Source organism: Typha latifolia, chromosome 9, assembly GCF_019914945.1.
Source record: "Typha latifolia isolate L0001 chromosome 9, TyphaL0001v2, whole genome shotgun sequence".
Taxonomy (NCBI): Eukaryota; Viridiplantae; Streptophyta; class Magnoliopsida; order Poales; family Typhaceae; genus Typha; species Typha latifolia.
Genome location: NC_133094.1, coordinates 4,390,969 through 4,413,175, shown reverse-complemented (window position 1 = coordinate 4,413,175; position 22,207 = coordinate 4,390,969). Strand labels below are relative to the sequence as shown.

Here is a 22,207-nt window from a genome sequence, read left to right as displayed (position 1 = left end):
AAACAATAATATTGTGATTTCATGGATACTTAATTCTATATCCAAAGATATTTCTACATCTATTATATACCTTGGGTCTACTTACGAAATATGGATTGATCTCAAAGAGAGATTTCACCTTGTATATTTTAGCTTAGACGTGAACTAATGAATCTTACTCAGGGTCAATTGACTGTTAGTGCCTATTTCACTAAGCTTAAGACAATTTGGGAAGAACTTAGCAACTATAGACCAGCTTGTACTTGTGCTAAATGTTCCTGTGGAGGTACTAAAGCCCTTGTTGATCATTAACACATGGAATACGTTATGTCTTTCCTAATGGGATTGTCTGACAATTTTGCTCAAGTTCGAGGTCAATTGTTGTTAATGGATCCAATGCCACCTATTAATAAAGTCTTTGTTTTAGTTTCTCAAGATAAACATTAAAGATGGTTCTCAACCCAAATCAACCTCCAGCTCAAGCACAGTGCTTTGACCTAGATCCCTTCCAAGGGTGCAAAGTTTCATACTTTGCCTAACTAGATCCGGCCAATGTTTAAGGTGTTGATTTAAGATAGAAATAACTTTCTTAGCCACAAAAGCCAAATAGACATTGTATAGATCGTGAATAGCAAGGCCGCCCTTCTGTCTTAGGAGGGTAGTTTTGTCCCAACCCACAAGGTGGAGGTCACTGCCATGCTTGCCTTTTTTCTAGAGAAATTTCTGTGATAGCTTAGTAATGTGGTCCACTACGGCTATCGGGGTCCAAGTTGAGGATAGGTGAATTGGCATAGAGTTGAGTTTTGAGTTAATAAGTGTAAAGCGCCACACTTGAGTAAGTGAGGCCCACTTCCAACCCGCTAACTTGGTTTCAACTCGAGCTAGAAAATCCTTATGGTTATGGATTAACAACTATTTAGAAAAGACTTTAGCTCCTAGGTATTTAAAAGGAAAGGACTCCATTGGCATATTAAGGATGCGTAGGACATCTTCCTTAATAGGAGCTGGAAAATTATTTGAAAAATAAAATTAAAATTTTTGCCTATTGATTTGCATATTAGTAATGCTTTCAAAGGTCTTAAAATTTTCATTAACAAAGAGTATGACGCAATAAAAGCATCACTATTAGCAAATCATCAACATATATTAAATGGCTAATGACAAAATGATCAGATCATTATTAAGAATAACATTTTTTATAAGGGTCATAATTTTTTTTTGAGAACATAATAAAAAGATAGGGTGAGAGGGGGTCTCCTTGGTGGATATCCTTCTTTCCCACAAACCACTCGAAAACAGTATCGTTAATCAGAATTGCGGAGGTAAGAGAGGTGAGACAAGCCACAATCCAGTTAACAAAAATATTGGGAAAACCCATTTTAGTCATAACACTTGTGATTGTCTCTCTTTTAATATTGTCATAGCCTTTCTCAAGGTCCACTTTGATCATAATATACCATCAGATCTAGAAGAGTTGATAGAGTACACAATTTCCTAGGCGACGGCTATGTTATCATGGATATGTCTATCGACTACAAAAGCCATTTGCTTAGAACCCACCAAGGACTAGAGGTGAGGCTTAAAGGGTAATAAAGATCTGATCCTGTGTCCACTGAATATCACTCGTCCTTTGAAAATAGACCATAGCATCCACTATAGTGTGGCCAAAAGTGTTCCAATAGTTCTTATAAAACTTGGCATGATAATCGTCAAGGCATGCTGCCTTTCTGCTAAGCATCAGCCTAAGAGCATCTCTCATCTCAATCTCAAAAATGTCCTTAGTGAATACTAAGCCTATCCATTCTAGGGACCAGTGGCTAGTGATCCGAGGGGAAGTTCCCCTCGACTTCCTCAAAACATAGCCCCTTATAAAATTCAGGAATTTCTTCTACACCTCAGTGTGGTTAATTACATTTTTTTCCATATTATTGTAAATGCTAGTAATGAGGTTTCTCTTACTATAGATTTTAGTAGCGATATAAAAAAGATGAGAATTCTCATCTCCCTCCTTTATCCACATAGTTCTAGTTGCTATGGCATTGGAGGCTAATCTACTTAAGCAGACCACACATCTATGATTGAGGCAAACTAAGTCTAGTGAGTGTTGTTTTACTGTTTAGATTCAAAAAGAGTAATATCATTTTTAACTCTATCTAATTGCACTTCCAAGCGACCAAAATAGTTGCGGTTCCAATTAATAAGTTTATGTTGAATAAGTGGCAGATTATGATTAAGCAAAGAGGGAGGGGAAGAAACACTTAGATTACGACTTCTAGCCCACATATCATTAATGATATTTTTAACGTGAGGATATTCAAACCAAAACTATTTAAACTTAAAGATAGGCTTAAAGTGAAAATTATTTTCACCCAAATTGAGTAATCAAAGGAGCACATGATCAGATGTGATAAGCGGGATGTGAGAAACATCAAGTCGATTAGAGTTTAAATCATATATTTTTTTTCCTTTTGCAATTTACTCAAGTAATACCCACTATCTCTTAATTTATTACGAATTTTACCCTGCCACTTAGTAATACTCAATTCGCTCAATCAATTTTAAAGGAAGTGAGCGAAAGTGCTCGCATTTCCGTTGTCCATCTCGAAAAGATCGCGAGATGGAGGAAAAGGAGACGAGCGCATACGAGGAGATGCTTCGGGTGGTCGACTCCTGCATCTCCCGCATCCGATGGCGTCTCAAGCCTTCCTCCAAGCGTCGTCTCCTCAACGGTTTTCTCCTCTTCCCTGTCTCGTTTTCTATTTCTTTTTGTGGTGTTTTGTGTGGTTTTGGGTTAAATTCTGCTGCATTCTGGCGCTAGCTTTTCTTGATGATTTGATTTTTCATTTGGTCATTTCGGCGAGCAGTTTATGATCATTGCGGACACAGAGGTTTGGGTGTTATGCTTTCAGCTCCTAATTTTCCCTTTGCTATCTTCTATTTTTCTTGGAATTTGTTCCGAGTAGAAATCGTTTGTAAAGGTTGCTCCTTGGTTTATTAGAAACTAAGTAGGCCCCCCTACCAGCTAATCAGACATCTAAATTCGAAAGGTTTGTGAGGAATCTCTTGGTGAAGTTGCCTGGGTGATCATTTGCGACCAATTCCGAAAGGATTGTAACAACTCGATAGCCACCTGGAAATTATGCTAGTGGCTACAAGGATCTTCTTGATTTAGATGTGTTAGGATGGTTTCCATGATACATTTGCAGGGACAACCGGAAGTCTCAACACTGTAATTTCACCTACGGCCTATCATTTTTGTTGTATTTGTTTAGTTTCATTTTATCTTGAATGTTTTCATTTCTTGATTGAATATTTTTTAGGGACTTATTCAGACTTCTGTGCCACTAATTTCAATCTTATAAATGTGTTCCACAATGTGCTGCCCTTAATTCAATATTTGAGTTTGTTCACATAAGATCTCCGAGTACTTAGCCTAGAATTCTGGCGTCACTTTGTATTAGTCAGTTGACGTGTTCATGCTTTTTTTTCTTTGATATGAAATACTAAGATATGCGCAATTGGGTCTATTTATATCATGTCTATATGCTGGTTCTCGGCTTCCCACACATGATAAATCTGTTGCTTTGCACCTTTTTTGTGATCTTCTACTCTATTGCTTTATATAAGTTAAAATTTTTCATGCCATTTTGTTTACCTAAAAAAATGATGATGATGAAATTTCTTTTTTAAGTTGATATTATGCTTAATCTAAACATCAATTTAACTTGAAGAACTAATTTTAACATATTCTCTGACTGGGCAGATATTCTCTTTCTTTGCACTGGACTAAGGCCTGTAGTGTTAGTGGATTATGATGGAACAATGCCCCAACTTCAAGAGAATCTCTGCGCGCTACTTTGTATTGCTCAAAAGGTCTTTGCTTTTTTTTTTAGCTTAATATTCTCATCAAGTACTTCCGCTTGTGATCTCATGCTTTTAGGTAATCTTGTCCTTTTCTGGTTGATATATGCCTCCCTTGGATGGTTATTACTGCAAAAATGAGGACGGGTTACAGACTTCGAACCTAATCAGCATTTAATATCCTGGTTATCTCACATGTGAAGTTGTGAACATAGTTTCTATGATCCTGGTGATCTAAGCTAATGAGACCAGAAAGTCTGGACCCTGATATCAACAATTAAATATATAACCTACATGTTGGTTCTCATGATTATCACATTCAGTTATTGTTTTATTTGGCGATTTTCCAAAGGTATTCAGTACTTACATATGTACTTTCCATGCTAGTCTTGGAGCAAGCTCTACAGAAATTTGGGAGCTCAATTTGGTGAAACTGACAGCTCTCTATAAATCAAATGCTGATCATAGTTAGGATTATATTGCAGAATAAGAGCAAGTTGATATTCCCATGAGCGATGATTGCAACTAATGCAATCTAGACAGAGGAGTTATTGCAGGTTAGGAAAGGAGAACCAATCTCAAATTAATTTTCACCAACAGCAGGGGACATATCAACTTTTTAGTCAGATATCGCCTGTTTCTAAATGTATATGTATATCATCAGGAAATTGCTTGAAAATAAATCAGAAATTTGTGCATGTAAATTTCGAAATTATTATTTGTGATTTCTTTTTGGGTTTGGAAATTAATTTTACTAAAATGATGAGTTATTTGCAGGAATCAGTCATTTTACATCCACTAAGAGTAATGGTCATAGAAGACACTGCTTACATAACTCATGTAAAAGCACTTGCTGAGCATGTATCATCAAGTCTTAGCGCGCAGCAACAACTCCTTTTGGTGGATCTCGAGCAAAACCCTCCAAAGGTGCTTCTCATCTTTCCTTTAAAGCAGCTAGGGAAAAAGAGAGAGAAAGATTCTCTTTTATTAGTTCTATTATCATTGACAGATTAATTTATGACAGATGCTGTCATGTGTAGAAGAAAAGGAAATTGCATCAGAATTTGCCAAGGTGCAAAGTTTATTTTCATTAACATTTCCTTTTGAAACCAGCAAAGATCTATCGTCGGTGCAACCTCCCATGGCAACTCTAAACAAGGAATCATTAAAATGTAAGACTGTTGATGTAAGTTGCAGTGGTGAGCTTGAGCGAGCCTCTGAGGCTATTGATCTTCTTGATTTCCTACAGGATGCTCAGATCACTCTCCCATCATTAAATGGGTAATTTCTGCCACCTAATAACTACTACTTTATTGGCTTTTAGTTTTGCAATATGCATTATATGAATCGGATCGGCTGGAAATTTCTCTGATGAAAAACAAGAAGTGTGCTAAGAATATTATTAGTGTCACCAAACTCTGTAATATTACACATGGAGTGCTAACTGAATCACTGAAAATGCCCGTTTGATGTTATCATATTTAAGTTTGAGGGTCCTCTGTTTTCTCTTTACTCTTTGGTGTCTGATTCCACATTCGAATATGGAGATCCTATTGCTTATGAAGCTAATGAAGCAACAGCATTGACAAGCATGCATCTTTTATTTAATCAATTACCTACTTAGTGCTCTATCTTCTGTAGGTGGCTTCTAGGTTATCCTGTAACATATTTATTTAGCAAGAAGAATGCTGAGCAAGCAATGCGAAATCTCTCAACCCAATCTCTCCATATCTTCAAAGTTTTTGTTTCCAGGTTTGACATTTCTGGTTTCTTATTCAGAGGACTTTTATGTCTGAAGGGTCTTCTTAAACGATTGCCATAATGCCGATTCTTGCAGAAATCGGAAGTCTAGCTCAAGAAATTTTGAAGATGAACTTATGAGGTGAGCTATCTTTTTTTCATAATCTATTCTTTCTTTCGCGAATAAGAACTTCAAATTTGCTTACAGACATATAATCTGCTTCTTCTAATAAAATTGCCAGAATTATGAAGCAATACCAAGTGAAAGAATATTGTTGTTGCCTTTTAACATTCAACCTTACACTTGCAGTCCCATTTAGTTGCACTTATACTTCTCTTTGCATGACATTACTTCAACTCCTAAAACAGAAAAAACAAGCATCTAAGTTCAGTCTCCAAGTACTGTAGGGAAGCAAATCGCGGTTGACACAGTAAGTTATCTAAGAAATTATCAATGCCACTCTGTGTACAAGTAAATGTACAACTGTAAGTGTTGCTCCAGTGTCATTCAGGTTTCAGAGACTCAATTAGCAGCTCTTCTATTTCTTTATCTACCGTACTTTGTACTTATATTGAACATATTAATCTCAAAGGAAAATCATCTAATACAAATTTTGTGCTTGTACATGCTGGGACAGTTTCACAGTTCCTTGTGGTATGAGCCTGAGGCAAGATAAAGAGCCATGGGCTGACGCATTTCGCACTCGCATAACAGTGAAGCTCAAGAGGTTTGACCATGTCTGGGCATCAATGCGGATGGAGATCACAACTACTGATAGCCATTGCCAAGCCATTGTACTGTAGCTCTCGCTTTGAAGGGATTAACTGCATATGGTTCTCATGAGAATCTGTGGAAGCAGATGAAGCTTGTGACACAAAATAGAAGGGAAACAAGGGCCAGAACTTGTGAACCTCCAACCAGATTTTAAAGGCAAAAACAAGTGTAAGGATCATCTATTAGGAATCCTCTGTTGATTCAGATCAAAATACTGCAAACTTCATGAAAGGGCAACGCATGTGCACCTAACTGTAGGAATCTTAAGATGCTCGTCTGCCTTATTCAGCAACAGAATGGTTTCTGCGTCAGTTGGCAGAGGGGATTGTTACTGTTCTTGGACTGGATGAATTCTCGAACCTGAGCATTTACCTCAGTTTTTTTCATCCTGCAATCCATCACCATATCTAGCGAGCTGGGGATCAGATTAACATGACGCACTTGATCCCTAAGACATCTTTCTTTTCTTTTCTTTCTTTTTCTATCCTTTTCTCTCTTATCCTTTTCTTTCTTGCTTGCTTGAGAGAGAGAGAGAGAGAGAGAGAGAGAGAGAGAAGTTTTGATAAAATGTGGGAGTCCCAATACTAAGATATCATAGGCTTTACACTCTTACTTTAATCAATGATTAGTTCATTTGTCATCTTAGTTTTGCTTTTGTTTACTTGTGGAAATTTCTACAACCTATCTAGAACCATATTCAAGTTATAGAATTGTGTCATTAATTTATATAGACTAATAAGAATCTTGACTGCTGTTAAGCAGGCTCGAAGGCAGACTCGTGGAGCGGTTCTGGATGACCTCATTGATTTCATTTCTGTCTGCTTATCTGCTGGCTTGTAATTTTAGTTCAAATTTGTGATGTTGTGGTAGATGTTGAGTGGTGTTGTTTGGGACGTTATTTGTTGGTTCTGGCCTTCCTGATAGTCTTTGGTTAAGGGGACAATTATGTTGTTTCAGATATTATAGTTGCTGTTGGTGGATGTGTTTTTGTTAATCTCAGTGATAGAAGTTAGGTTAACGAGTTTTTTATGTTTCAATTAACGGGGTTGAGGCCTTTTTGTCTTAAAATAAATAATAAAAAAAAAAATCTTGACTCTGAACAAATGAGGTGTTGCCCTTCGGCGTTTCGCAATTAGATTTAGAATAAATAATAATAAACTTTTCTTTTCTTTTCTACAGACAAATGAAATCTTAATATATCTGAGGGACATCCATGCAAAAAAGAACAAGAATGTTAATGAGTATCTATGTAATGTTTTTAAAGGAAAAAAAATGACAATATCAGCCTTAGTTGGGTATGCATGAAAATAAGAAAATTTTAGAACGGTATACATGCAAAAAAGATCACCTCCTCGGCTCTTCCATGTTTAGAAAACATGGAAATGTTTACAACCATCTGGTATGAAAGTACCACTTAACACATCTACAACCAAGCAGCATAATTCATAAGAGAAGAGATCAGACTCGGAAATGAGATAACCTTTGATATCAACAATTAAGCAAATCATCGCTCGCAATAATCTCATAAAAAATGCGAACTGAAACAAAAGAAGCACTAATTCTGAAACTTAAAATCTTGAATCACATCATATTCACTAAAAAAATCAATCAACTCCACAAGAAAATAGTAGTATAACAAGACTTGGTGTAGAGAAATGATAAATAAACCCCTAAATAGAAAAGAAAAGGGAAAGTGCTTACTCTGAAATCTTGTAGTAAAATTGCAAATACGGAACATGTTGTATTTAAAATATGTCCATGAATATCAAAGGTAAATAATGCTAAACAATAAAGCCATAAGAAGCCACAGTTATAAGCATATGCATATCTAAATCCAAGGGGACAATACATGAAGAGTATCAAGCATATCAACATTCATATGCTTCTAAGAAATTCACCATTGCTATGCTATCCTTTAAACCTCAAAGATATCATCAGACAGAATTCCAACCCTCTGGATACTATCCTTTTTGAAAATTATAATTTATACAAGAACTCAAACACAATCTGAACCCAACTAATATTTAGAACAACTCATCTGAACATCTGCTTCCATTAAATATTGCATCCTTGTTCCCTGTTCAAAATTGGTCCAACAATACAGAACAATCCTATTTCAGCATATTAGTCTCACAAATATTCAATAATCATCAATTTCTTTTCTACATTTGGATGCAAAGGTAATCCTAGCCATTATTGTTGTCTACTCAAGGATCACTTGCAAGAGTCACAGTGATATACTACTACTGGAAGGTTGGACTCCTATGACTTACAAGACTTTGAATTGAAGCCTCTCAAACCCCATCGGGAAGGAAATATTGGCTGACTACTAGAACAGTGGTAATATAAATCCATAACACAAATACCACAAAATAACTAAGCTAATGGCTAAATTATACACCAACATCATAGTTATGCCAAATTAGAAGGTTGGCCAACCCACTTACTGACAAGGAAAAGAATGAAAAAGATCTAGCATAGAATGCATCATCACAAAATCTTCATATATTATGTTGCATGATTTTGTTACAGGTCACATTCAGCATACCTACCTTGGATAGTCAGTTCATTTGCCTCCCAAAAAAAAAAAACATAATCTTCATGAGGGGTAATTTACTTCTCATTATACGTAAAGCATGTAGTTAAGCACATCTGCACCACAATGGATACAACTATTATTAACTACAGATCCATATACATTAAGAATTAAATAAGTGCCTAAAGTCACAATTTACATGTACGCTCAACCATTAATTTGTAGTTAGCCTTATAAATCAGCAATAATAAAGAAGATATGCAACAGAGACATTAAAAACATCAAATTGTATCAATGAATATTCCATTAGTACTGGAGATCCTTACAACTACCAAAACACAAAGAGGCTGACAAGATAGTTAACTAGGTAAGTGACTGTTAACTCCTATCCTCAGAAGCCAGTTTTCCGAATCTCAGAAACCTAGCTTGAAACAACTTCCCAATAAAATTGCTCAAAAACTAAAACAAGTTTATAATCCTAATATTTCACTTAAAATATTCCAACTTCAAGTTTATAACACTACTGAAAATTTTCCAAGAATCTAGACAACTCCCAAAATTTCCCCACAGAAATAATCGGACTAAAAATTTGAAAAAGTTCGGTCACTATTTATATTCCTACATCACTAAGTAACTCTATTTTCACCATTAAAGCAAGAAAAAGGTGATCCCAAAGATTCCTAGTTACATTAGGTCCCCAAATTTGCTCTGCTCACGAATAAGGCAGTTGGCACTCCATCAAATCCTCAAAGATGGGGAGGAAAGTGATTCGTGGGAATGTTTAACACTACAGGATCTTTTAAAGAAATATCACTGCTTACAGATGGAAAAGGAAACCCAAAACTTAGGGGCAATTATGTTGTTTCCCTCTTTCTAGATTTTCTTTCCGAAACCTTTTCTTCTAATTCCTAGCATGATGTGTCAGAAACTCAAAATGCTACCTTCAGTTGGTTTGTTTCTTAGGATTTGTAAAAGCTTTTTCTCTAAGTCTTATATAAAATAACTATGAATAAAAGATGCTTGCAACTAGTAAATAGTAATTTCATGTGCATCTGAAACTTTCCTATTTCAGCTTAAAAGTAGTGAAGTACTCTCACCTTAGTTCTTGGACCTACACATATATTGATCCATCAATCTCTAACAGTATATAATCTAGTTATAAGCATCCCAATGTCTATAAATACACACAAATAAGAAATCCTACGAAGCAAGTTATCATATCAATCTGTACATCATCATCACTTCAATCGATAGGAAGCCCTTCTTGCGAGATCACACTGTGTGTCATGCTTTTTCCCTTGATCTCTTATCATACAAACCTCCTCAACATCAGCAGCCGAACTGCATTACTGATGAATCACAGCCCCTTCTCCATGTACTAATCATTTACTAAAATTAAAAATCTAGAGATCCCATTGGCTGACCATTCACCATTCTTAAATTTATTCTTCATATGCTTGACCATTTCAAGCTTCACAATATATATATACTGTTTTACTTGATTATGCCCAGAAAAACATTAAATCTCTAACTAGTCTACAAACAAACACATTTTTACAGATTAGATGACCATCAACACCAAGAAAAGATCATCTATATAGGTACCTGCTAGAAAGCTAAGTAGAAATAAAATTATATACTATGTTAAAATTAGAATGCAGCCCCACAGGCTTAACCTATAATATTTGCAACTACAAGATCTCACAATGACATATTGAGATATGAACAAAGGGGAAATATCATCCCAGAGAGCCACAGTATAAAGTAATAAGCTCACGTCAAGCTTTCTTTTCCCAAGATCTAATAAGCATAAGATAATAACGCAATTTTCAAGTAAACAAGCATCAAGATCACATATCTCTTCCCATTATCACGAGAAAAACTCATCTAATCTAATCAATCCCACCAAAGGGAGCTTATACACAACTTGAATCGCAAATTGTCATTTCCATAAATTCTAGTCAATATAAAGCATGTAACAGAACAAAAAAAAAAAAGAGAGGATAATTTAATCAAGTATCATCCATCATTATTCTCAGTTTCAAAACACGTAAAAATCCCAACTTTCCCCTTAACAAGATCCCTTTTTCCTCGAGATCACAGATCCATACTACCAACTCCGCAAATCTCACGGGGTATCCCAGGGCTTGGGCTCTGGAAGTGCAACAACCATACCTTGGTGATCCTGCTCGAGCACGACCTGGCACCCGAGCCTCGCGTGCTTATTGAGAATCCGATTCCGTGAGCTGCGCGTGAGCATGTACTGCTCGTCGTAGGACGGAGGTGGAAGCTTGTCGAGCCACTCCTGCGCGATATGGACCTCGCACGTGGCGGAGCAGGCGTCGATCTCCTCCAAGCGGTGAGAGGCCGGATCGATGAGGCCAGTGTTGGCCAGAGCTCGGAGAAGGGTTTGACCAGAGAGGCCGACGACTTCGTGCAGCTTTCCGTCGAAGTCGATGGCGGAGAACTTGACGATGCGATCGGCGACCTTCTTGGAGGAGGAAGTGGCGGGGGAAGGGGAAGAGGAGGTGGAGAAATGCTTGGAGAGCAGGGAAAGGGAAGGAGGAGATCGGAGAAGGGGGATTCGACGGAGAGACGCGATCGCCATTGCTAGGGTTTCGGGGGGGTCCTTGGAGATTGGGGAAGGGGGGAGAAAGGAGAGAGGAGGTTAGAACAGAAAATTGGGATATTGGAATGTGAAAAGGATTAACGTATCACTATTTGCCAAGTAGAGGTAGTAATGAATTCCTGCTTTCGGTACGACATACAATCCTGCGTGAGGAAAGTCGTTACATATTTCTAGATCAGCTCTTTGTTCGTCACATATGGAACTACCCTCTTAATGAGAGAGATATGTTGGGATGATGGAAACACGGGATAGGTAGGAACCCATCTATTTCTAACCGACTCCATGGGCGATGAGGGGGAAGATGTGCTTAAGCGCCGGGCCTCGTCTTCGAAGTCCGGCAGGGCCAGGGAGGATGTAGCAGGAACTGATAGAACGAAGACCCAAGGTCGGTCGTGGGCTTCGGTAGCAGCCGGCAGACAAACAGCGAGGAGGCCGACAGTGCAACCCATCCCGGCGGAGGTGCTGGCAAAAATCCGGTCACAACTGGAGGACTCTGTGGTGATCGACCCCGAGATCTTGGAAAAATGTAGAGAAAGATGGAAACTCACCCTATTCGGAAGATTCTTGGGGAGAGGCATACCACTAATGAGGTCAAGGCAATATTGGCTAAGTTATGGAATGGTATAGAAGGTTTCGAGGTCTCGGACATGCAAGAGGATTTTATGCCTTCCGGTTTTGAACGGCGGGAGGACCTTACCTATGCGTTGACTAACGGCCCTTGGACCATATTGGGAAGGGTGCTAAATTTGATACCATGGAGGAATAATTTCCGGCCATCAATGGAGGCCTTTGCTACGGCTCGGTGTGGATCCAGCTCCACAATCTTCCCAAAGAATATTGGGAATTGGAAGCACTTGGTTCAAGTAGCGGCCTACTTCGGAAAACCTCTCCGGATTGATGAAACGACCCTGGATCATTCACGCAGCAGGTTCGGCAGAGTTTGCATCGAGGTGGACCTCAGGCAACCGCTGAAGACGGCAGTCTGGCTGGGGCCAAAGGAGGACCAACTGGAGCAGACAGTGATCTATGAGAGCATTCCGCAGTTCTGCTATCTCTGTGGAATGATTGGACACAAGGCGGAGGGTTGCAAAGAGGCTCCTGGTTCCAAAAATGGTGCAGACTATGCGGGCCAGGAACAGGAGATGCCGCCGGCGCAAGGTGGCGACCAACCGGAGAGGAAGCAGGAGAAGGAGGAACCAGGGTCAGTGTACGGGCCCTGGTTCACTGTTCAACGTAAAGCTCGAAGAGGATATGCCCCAGCTGGCGAGATATCGAGACAGAAGGGGGATACTCAAAGGAGACGTGAAGAAGCAGGGCAGAGGGAGAACCGAGGTAGCGCTGAGACCACCCGAGGTACGGCCGACCAGAGTCGGAAAGCTCATTCGGGCACGAAGCAAGCAAGACAACCAGCCAAAAGCACGGGCTATCCCAAAATGAGAGAAGAAGAGGAGCGAGAGACCGAGAAGATATCACGATGGCCGAGTGCGAAGGTTCCCAACCAAAGTCAACATGCGAGGAAGGGGAGGGCGACGGATGTGAGGTGGGCGATGCATCTACCGGCGAAAAGCAAAAGGTAAAATGACCAACGGTGCAGATACCAACAATTTACCTGAAAGGACAAGTGGTGGGCCCCTTTCACTGGATCAGGAAGAGCCGACTCTGCCTAGCAGGGGTACGGCTGTAATCTCACCAAAGCCTACTCTACTGAACCCATCTTCGACTCAGAAACAGGCCGAGCCACCTGTCGACAAAGGGGCGCGTATGGACAAGGCGGGTCACACCTCCACGCATTGCATCGGGATAGCCGTATTAATGGCTGTCCATAAAGCCGGGTTCGGGTGGATCACGATCTCAACGCTCGCCTTACGTAAAAACCATACAACCAAAGGCTATTGGTCACATGCAGACTGGCGGGTATCCCAAGGAGATCATGCAAATGGGCATTGCCTCGGCTCAGTCCAGACCGGAAGAAGGGAAGATGAAGGAACCAACGGATGCCCACACTGCCGTTGTGGCTACAGTGAAGCAGGCTCTCCGGCTTGAGCTAGACCGGGAGGGAGCGGTAGCTATGGACGTGGAAGAGGAGGAGTCGAACCTGGCGATCGTGGAGGTAGGAGCCCGGGATATGAGTAGCCCACAAAGAAACACGGGGGTCTCTGCTGATGATGGGCGGCCCGGGGCAGCTAAGCGGGGCAGACAGGTCTAGCGCGCCCCTCTTCCTCTACCTTAGTGATTCAATGTTTAAGGCCATTACATGGAATTGTAGGGGTGCTCTCAAAAAGGAAGCACTCGATAGATGTAGGGATTTAAATAGGGAGCATAATCTTGATATGCTGATATTGTTGGAAACCCACACTAGCTGGGAAGGTGCCAAGAGGGTGGCAAGAGCCTTAGGGCGCTGCTGGCGCTGGTTCGCTGTACCGGCGCTAGGTGTGTCGGGTGGTATTATGGTGCTATGGAAGACGGAGGTCGGCTGGGTGGACGCGGTGGCGGTTTCTCGCTATGCAGTCCATCTAGTGATTACTTACAAGGACCACAGGACTTGGATGTGGACGGCGGTATATGCGAGCAACAACATCCATATTCAGAGGGAAATATGGGAGGAATTATCAACGCTGAGAAGCATCAATGTACCGTGGGTTATTGGAGGAGATTTCAATGCCTACACCTCAGTGCAGGAGAAGAAGAGCAATGGAGGAGTGGAGATGGGTCCAAAGAGCAAGGCCTTCAAAGCATGGGTTGAGAAAATGGGCCTATGCGACCTAGGTTATGTGGGGTCCCGTTCACCGGTGCAATGTGCCAGGCGGGGCTAGCCGCATTTGGGTCCCAGCTAGATCGGATGCTAGCTAACACTCGATGGGTGGGGGAAAACCCTCATTGCAAGGTTTTTCACTTGGACAGATCGGCATCGGACCATGCACCGTTGCTACTTACGGTACAAATGAGCCCTGGGAAAGTGATGCGGCCTTTTCGCTTTGAGTTAAGCTGGCTAGAAAATGAGAGCTGCGGCAGGGTGGTTGATAGGGTGTGGAGTCGAGCAGGCCAGACCAGTCCCATGCATGATTTTACGCACAAGATATGCTTGTTACAGGGGGACCTTAGAAGATGGGCTAAACATGAGGTTGGCAACGTGGAGAGGCGGTTCCAAAGCACCTGCAAGGATATAGTGGAGATGGAGGAGAGAGATAGCAGAGGTCTGTTAAACGAGGAGGCTCTGCCTTCTCTGAGAAGCTTGTACAATAGGAAGGCGGCTCTGAGCAGGCAACTAAACCTTAGATGGATGCAGAGGGCGCGGCAACGGTGGGTTAAAGACGGTGATCATAATACCAAATACTTCCAACTTCTGGCCACAATTAGGAGGCAAAGAAACCAGATCTCGGGAGTTTTTGATTCTACGGGCACCTGGGTGCAAGAGCAGGAGGAGGTAGAAAGGCAGTTCTCGGCCTTCTATAAGGAGCTATGGGGTGTGGTCGCTGACAGCACCCATCCTATGGTACCCTGGCCTGAGTTGCCATTTTTATCTGCGGAAGAAGCTCAGAGGCTGGAAGCCCCGGTGTCTCGTGAGGAGATTAAGGCTGCTTTGTGGAGTCTACCCCGAGGGAAAACACCAGGACCGGACGGTTTGCAAGCGGAGGTGTACATACACTTTTGGGATGCTATGGGAGAAAGTTTGATTCAGGCGATTCAACGGTTCTTCAATGCGGCCGCCCTACCCAGACGGTGGGGTCAGACCTTCATCACGCTCATCCCCAAAGTTGCTCACCCGACCCGGGTGTAGGAGTTCCGACCCATATCGCTCTGCAATGTTGCCTACAAGATAATAGCCAAGATCCTGGTCGGCAGGCTTAAGCCACTGCTCCCGAAGCTGGTTGGAACGGAGCAAGCGGCCTTTGTGGCCGGACGGAATATTGTCGATAACACGCTGGCGGCCCAAGAGGTGGCGCACTCGATGTGCTCAGACAAGAGATCACCTCCGGTGATGATGGCAAAGCTGGATATGGAAAAGGCCTACGACAGGGTGAAATGGGAGGCTGTCATGGAGACCATGGCGCGTATGGGCTTCCCGGCGGCATGGAGAAGGTGGATATGGGCCTGTATCTCATCTCCTAGCTATGCGATCCTGATTAATGGCAAACAATCTGAGTGGATTCATCCGCACAGAGGTCTAAGACAAGGTGATCCCTTATCGCCCTACTTGTTCATATTGGTATCCCAGATATTGTCTGGGTTAATCAATCAGAAAGTGAGCAGTGGTGAGTTGAAAGCATTTCGGGTTGGAGATGTGCGGATATCCCACCTATTATATGCGGATGATCCGTTGATTACCGTATGTGCCACGCCGAGTAATGCGGATCGCATCCTTGAATGCCTTAGCAACTACGAGACCCTCTCCAATCAACGGGTGAACTTCCAGAAATCGGCGTTGTATCTGCCTACCTGGTTGCAAGCTACTCAGCGCCATGAACTAAGTGGTAAGCTCGGACTCCTGTGTGCGTCACTTCCCTTCCTCTACCTGGGGGTGCTCATTTCTGGCAATAGAGTTAAGGTTAGGGAGCACCAATTCCTGATCGAGCGGGTAGATAGGAAGCTGGCGAACTGGAAGAAAGGTGTTTTGTCCATGGCAGGCCGCTGTACGCTCATCAATGCTACTCTCCTTGCAATTCCGACGTACTGGCTAGGAAGCATATGGCTTCCAGACTCGGTGCTGGACTCAATAACAAAGAGAGCTAGGTCTTTCCTATGGGATAAGGCCAACGGTCGTGGAATGCACTTGGTTAGCTGGGAGACGGTGAGCAAACCTAAAGAGGAGGGTGGCTTGGCGATTAGAGACCTTCGGAAGGCCAGGACTGCTCACTTAGGCAAGCTAGCGCTGAAGGTCTTGAACCAAGAGGAGGTGCCATGGATAAGATTGCTAACTGCTAAATATGGACAGCTGAGGCCTTGGAACAGGTTTGAAGGGCGACAGGTTTCATGGCTGTGGAGGGCGCTCAATGGGGTGGCTAGAAGTCTGAAAATGGGCTTCAGGAAGTTGATCGGCAATGGGTGCACCACCAGCGCGGCAACTGAGCCTTGGATCTCAGTGGTTCCTTGGAATAGACAACCAAGAATTATGGGAACCTCCCTTCTGGATGAGAGACTCAGAGTTGAGGAAATCTTGGACCGACAAAGATGGAGTAATAGTCGTATTGTCCGTGAAGCAAAGGAAGACTTGGCTTTCGACATCCTGTCATTCCAAGCAGGGAGTCACAACTCTGAAGATAAGTGGATTTGGTGGCCTCATCCGATGGGTACGCCAACAGTGAAGTCGATCTATTCCTTCATCAGCCCAGCAGTGGTGGATGCCTGGCCGGGATGGAAGGCGATATGGAAACTCCAGGTAGCACCTAGGGTCAGAACCTTTGTATGGAAGCTATCATGGAGAAGGTTACCCACTAACTCGATGCTGGAGGCGCTTGGGCTGGGATACGAGGCGGTCTGTGGGTTATGCAGAGTCCACAACGAGACTATCAACCATCTGTTCTTCACATGCAGGTATAGCCGAGAATGTTGGGAAGAGTTCCAAGGCTGCGTCGGTGGTAGGGAGGTCCAAGTGGACGAGAACTGGATGAACTCAACGTGGCAGGCGGATCGGCAGAAGGATATGGAGGATAAGGCCAAAGTGGCAACAGCTTTATGGATGATCTGGAAGCAAAGGAACGTGGTTACCTTTGGAGGGGAGAAGCTAAGTCCAAGGGTGGTTATCCGGAAGGCGCTAGCCATGGCCAGTGAATATGCTAAGACTGGTAAGGCTTCTAAGGAAGTGACGGCTAGGGGAAGTGCTAAATGGAAGGCTCCCGATAAAGGCTGGGTGAAGCTCAACATAGATGGGAGCTACGATCCATCGAAACCTCAGGGCGGTGTCGGAATGGTGCTCCGGGATGAAGTAGGCAAGCTGTTACAGCTTGCGTGGGAACCGTGCCCTAGCATTGCAGCCATCTACGCGGAAGCATGGGCGGCGAGGTTTGGGCTCAGAATGGTGGACAAGGATTGTCAGCTCATCCTAGAGACGGACTCCGGGGAGCTCGCCAGGTGCCTTCGCGGTGAATCGAGCCCGCCGTGGTGTATTAGGAATATGGTTGACGAATGCAAAACTCTTCTGAGCAAGTGCAGGGGGTGGAGTGTTTCGTGTGTTTATAGGGAGGCCAATAGAGCGGCGGATTGGGCAGCTAAGCGCGGGAAGATGGTTGGGGCCACTGCTTGGCTGGAGATGGGGGAGACTGTTCCTCTAGATTTATGTATTTTACTGTGTACCGATTCCCAGGTTAGTTAGCTAACCTGGGTTAATTTAGCTGAATGAAGCTCTTCAATTTCAAAAAAAAAAAAAAAAAAAAAAATTGTTCGTCACATATGTTTTTTTATGATATAAATATCCCAGTGAATTAGTTTCAAAATCATCCGGCAGGGAGGTTAAACGGTTGACATCCTCCCATATTTACTCATCCAAGCAACAGCTCTATTGCTCCTCTTTAAGCTAAACTATTAAACTAATTTTAGTAGAGTACCTACTTCCCCATAATCAATCGTTCAACTCTCCAACCCTAAATAATATTATGGAGAAATTATTTGGTGACTTGGTTTCATTCGGTTAATGGCTTGATAGTACTGTTAACCTTGAGAAATAGCTCGGCAGCACAACGGCTTAGAATAAGTCTCAGCAGTGTTTGATTCAGAACAATTGTTCGGTGATGCATATGGTTTGAAGCCTAGACTAGGTAGCTAAAAACTCGATGGGGCCTAAGTGTCTCTGTATCTAGGGATGGTTGGCCTTTTATCCAGCCCATATCTAACCTTCAGGATTATGAATGATCAAAAATAAATTAATAAGAATAAGCTTATTCTAGAATAAGCCTCTTTATTTTGGTGTAATAATTAAACAACATCTTATCTTATTCTAGTATAGTAATTCATCATTCTCTTTCATCTTATTCTATACAACTTTTAAAAATAATTTAATAACAATCTGCCATTATTATTTCACCTTTAGATTAGACAACATTTAATTATATATCATTTCGTTGAGATTTTCTATCTCCACTATCTCTTCTATTAAATATCGGTCGTCTCAACTATAGTTTAATTTTTTTCTCTCATCTCACTTCTTTTAAATAGTAGTTATCTCACCTACAGTTAGATTTTTTTTGAACTCGTAAATTCTGCAAAAATAAAAAAAAATATTAAGCCCAAACATTTTTTTCCACAATAATAGCTTATAATCTCGTATTACACAACAGTGCGAGCTTATAAACCTATATTACACCATAGTGAAAACTTATAAACTAGGATTTGCCTTTAAGGGCTTACATTTAAGATAAATATGACTTAGTTAAATTAGTCTTCCTTATCTAGCTCGAAATAGTTCTTCATTTTGTCGCAGATAGAATCCGAACCTAAGGAAGCTCTGAATATGAAAATTCTAGATTAGGACGTATGATCCTATCCTGGTGGTTTTATATTATTTGGATATCTAATGAATATTCTATGAATATTTTTTCATAACTGCGCAGAATGGATTTAGCTAACTAATAATTTCTAGTCTATTTGGGCTCTCACTAAACTATAAAAGCAAATAAGATAAATAAACTCAATCTATTGAGTCAAATATGTCATGAATGGATCCAATCCGACCAAGTTCGTATCACTTTGGGATTATTGAACATTTGGCATTTATTTTGTATCTTGGCTTGACCCAACCTTCTTATTCCTCTTATCTCGCTCTCGATACCTATTTCGAGATTCAACCTCCATTGCTTCTCCCACCTCACTCCAATGACCAAGTCCACTTAGAAGCCCCCTTCTACCCCTTCGACTTGTTCAAGATACTAACTCATCCACCGTAGCCATCTTCCACTTTTATAACCCTAACCTTACACACATCACTAATTTTCATCATCTACGTCCATTCCGCCATCCCTAACCCTTTGATAAGTATTTCTATTATATCTTTTGATATACTAATTTAATTGACAAGATTCTAAAGGCATTGGATTTATAATTTTCAAAGGAACAACATATATGAATCTCAGATCATTGCAACAGTTAGATCAATTCTATGGCTAACACTAATGTTAAGAATAAAAAACTTTAAAATGATGGCCCTTTCCATTGCGGAAGTTTACCTGAAAGAAATGGTCATCGAAGGTTTTGCATCCATTAGGATTGGCCCTCCTTCCAAGGTATAGCTAGAGCCTATGAAGGGACACACTCAAACATGGTATTGCTTAAATGCAATATCCAAATAGAGACACATGGGAGCTATGTGGAGCAGTTGGTGCAAGACTAATATAAGGACCTCACCCTAGCGGCTATAATGCTGACATCAGAGCTGGAGAAGATGGAGGAGGATGTTATCCAAGAAAAAGACTAGTCATACTTGAAGAGTAGGAGGAAGGAATAGCAAAGTCCTCCATTTCCATCTACATATTATCAATGATCAAGAGTGTCATAGGGAACTGTTAAGGAGCTTTGAAGAAAGAGAATCTAGACCGTTATCATGACCTTCACAGAAAACACAATCTACATCTTCTAGTAGAGACTCACATGGACTAGGATAGAGGCTACATTACGGCTAATACTATGGGATGCTAGTTGTCCTAATTTTGTATTCCTGTTGCTATTGGAGCTTGGGAGGTGTCTTGCTCATGTGGTGTGCTAAAGTAGGTTGGGTGGATGTCGTTGCTAAATCCAGATATGCAATTTATACATTCATCTCTCCACCGGATGTGCCAACGTAGATGATGGCAGTAGTCTATGCCAGCAACAATCTTTTGGAACAATGCGATCTGGAGGGAGTTAACAAAAATAGCCTCGACTGATCTTCCATGAGTGGTGGTGGGGAATTTTTACTCTTACCTCACTATCAACGACAAGGAATATTGTGGGGTGACTCGGGCCTAAGGCCAAAGCCCTTCGAGATTTTTTGGAGCAGATTGGCCTTTGTGATTTAGGGTTTGACAAAATTCTCTTCACGTGGTGCAATAATAGGCCAGACGAAGATCACATCTGGGTTAGGTTGGATAGAGATTTGGCGAACACTAGATGCTTAGCACCTATCACCACAACAAGGTAATACATTTGGATCGCTCCAGCTCAGATCATGTACCATTACTATTGTTTGGTGTAGGAGATTTGCGGCTAGGTGAGCTACATTCTACTTCAAATGGTTGTGGATAGATTATGAACAGTGCAAGAAAATTTTGGAGCAAATTTGGAGTGTAGGAAGCCATAGGACCAATGGATGCCTTCACGCACAAGGTTAAGGTAATGCTAAAAGGCATTGTGGGAGTGGAGCAAAAGTTATGTTGGGTCGGTGAAAAGGAAGATGAAGGAGACGCAATGGGTAGTTGAGGTCTCGGAAAAGAAGGATGTGGTGGCTGGGCTAAGCTGAGAAGAGGAGCATTCTCCTCTGCAGCCTTTAGAATAAGAAGCATGCTTTGAGTAGGTAGATAAATTTAAAATGCTTACATTAGTCTTAGATTCAATGGGTCAAAGAAAGTGATATGAACACCAAATTCTACCACTCGATGATGACCATAAGAAGACATAGGAATTGCATTGCTAGCGTGATGAGCGCGGAAGGATACTGGGTGCCTAACCATGAGGCTATAAGAAGCTGCTTCCAAAAACATTACCAAGAGTTGTAGGGCCTGCTAGATTCTATACACACGATGCACAGAGATTGACACTTTCTTCCTACACTCCTAGTGTTAATCGATAGTAAAGCTCTTAATCTAACCACCCCTATCACAATTGAGGAGGTTCGTGCGGCTGTCTGGAGCTTACCTTGTGGGAAGACTCTAAGCTCGAACGACTTGTAGGTGGAAGTCTACACCAATGATGGCCGTGTCACAGGCACGGACAGTGCCGACCACCGACCAGCATGGCGCGTGCCGTAATAGAATGAGAGAAAGAGGTAATGGATACTCACCTTTGCCATTGTAGTTGTCGTCGCCATTGCTCGCCGATCGCCACTCGCCGATTGCCGCTCGCTGATCGCTTCGTGCCACTCGCTGATCTCTCTCTCTCCTCTCTTGGGGCTAGGGCACGAAGCGAGTGGTGAGCGGCGAGCGACGGGCGGCGATCGGCGAGCGGCGAGCGACGATCGTGCCACGTGCCGGTACGCTGCCGGCACGACCATCCTTGGTCTATACAACCTATTGGGAGTCCAGTGGAACACATCTCTGTAATATTGTGCTGGCATTCTTTTAGTATGGTAGGAGAGACTTTAATTGCCCTAATACCAAAGAAGGAGAACCCAACTGTAGTCAAAGATTTTAGACCTATAGCTGTGTAACATGACTTATAAGGTGATTGCAAAGGTTCTTATAGCAAGGTTGAAACCACTCCCTAGCAAACTCATCAAGCAAGAGCTATTAGTGTTTGTGGTGGGCAAATCCATCCAGGATAACACCCTTATTGCATAAGAGCTTGCACACTCGCTAATGAACGACTAGACCGCTGCCCCCACTGATGTTGGCTAAGATGGACATAGAGAAGGCATATGATCGCCTCTCTTGGGGAGGCGATGATGCGATGATGCGGATGCTTGAAGCTTTGAACCTAACCTCCCAGCTGATTCAATCAGCTAGATTTGTGCATGTATTGAATCACCTCAGTTTAGGATCATCATCAACGTCACACCGACGGATTG

The 22,207-nt window shown here is 42.0% G+C and overlaps 3 protein-coding genes across 5 annotated transcripts; 2 read left to right on the top strand and 1 right to left on the bottom strand.

Moving 5' to 3' along the window:
* The first annotated feature begins 2,519 nt into the window (after positions 1-2,519).
* Positions 2,520-7,318, top strand: LOC140794660 (uncharacterized). 3 transcript variants are annotated; one of them, XR_012110171.1, is made up of 8 exons: positions 2,546-2,708; positions 3,743-3,852; positions 4,618-4,767; positions 4,865-5,121; positions 5,482-5,592; positions 5,678-5,722; positions 6,219-6,523; positions 7,118-7,318. XR_012110171.1 is itself a non-coding variant. In XM_073146785.1 (8 exons), exons 1-7 carry the CDS (start codon positions 2,597-2,599, stop codon positions 6,005-6,007), a joined length of 843 nt encoding a protein of 280 aa, XP_073002886.1. In that variant the 5' UTR covers positions 2,546-2,596; the 3' UTR covers positions 6,008-6,011; positions 6,219-6,350. The 3 variants fall into 3 exon arrangements, 2 of the variants coding, with proteins under 2 accessions (XP_073002885.1, XP_073002886.1); XM_073146785.1 differs by lacking the exon at positions 7,118-7,318 and adding an exon at positions 5,950-6,011 and having other exon boundaries at positions 6,219-6,350; XM_073146784.1 differs by lacking the exon at positions 7,118-7,318 and having other exon boundaries at positions 2,520-2,708; positions 6,219-7,000.
* Positions 7,319-10,807: 3,489 nt separating this feature from the next.
* LOC140794632 (uncharacterized) lies at positions 10,808-11,758 on the bottom strand. Its single transcript, XM_073146736.1, has one exon. The coding sequence runs from the start codon at positions 11,497-11,499 to the stop codon at positions 11,020-11,022; it is 480 nt and encodes a 159-aa protein (XP_073002837.1). The 5' UTR covers positions 11,500-11,758; the 3' UTR covers positions 10,808-11,019.
* Positions 11,759-14,461: 2,703 nt separating this feature from the next.
* LOC140795054 (uncharacterized) lies at positions 14,462-20,904 on the top strand. Its single transcript, XM_073147414.1, has 3 exons — positions 14,462-15,240; positions 15,364-17,821; positions 20,776-20,904. Exons 1-3 carry the CDS (start codon positions 14,462-14,464, stop codon positions 20,902-20,904), a joined length of 3,366 nt encoding a protein of 1,121 aa, XP_073003515.1.
* The last annotated feature ends 1,303 nt before the right edge of the window (positions 20,905-22,207 follow it).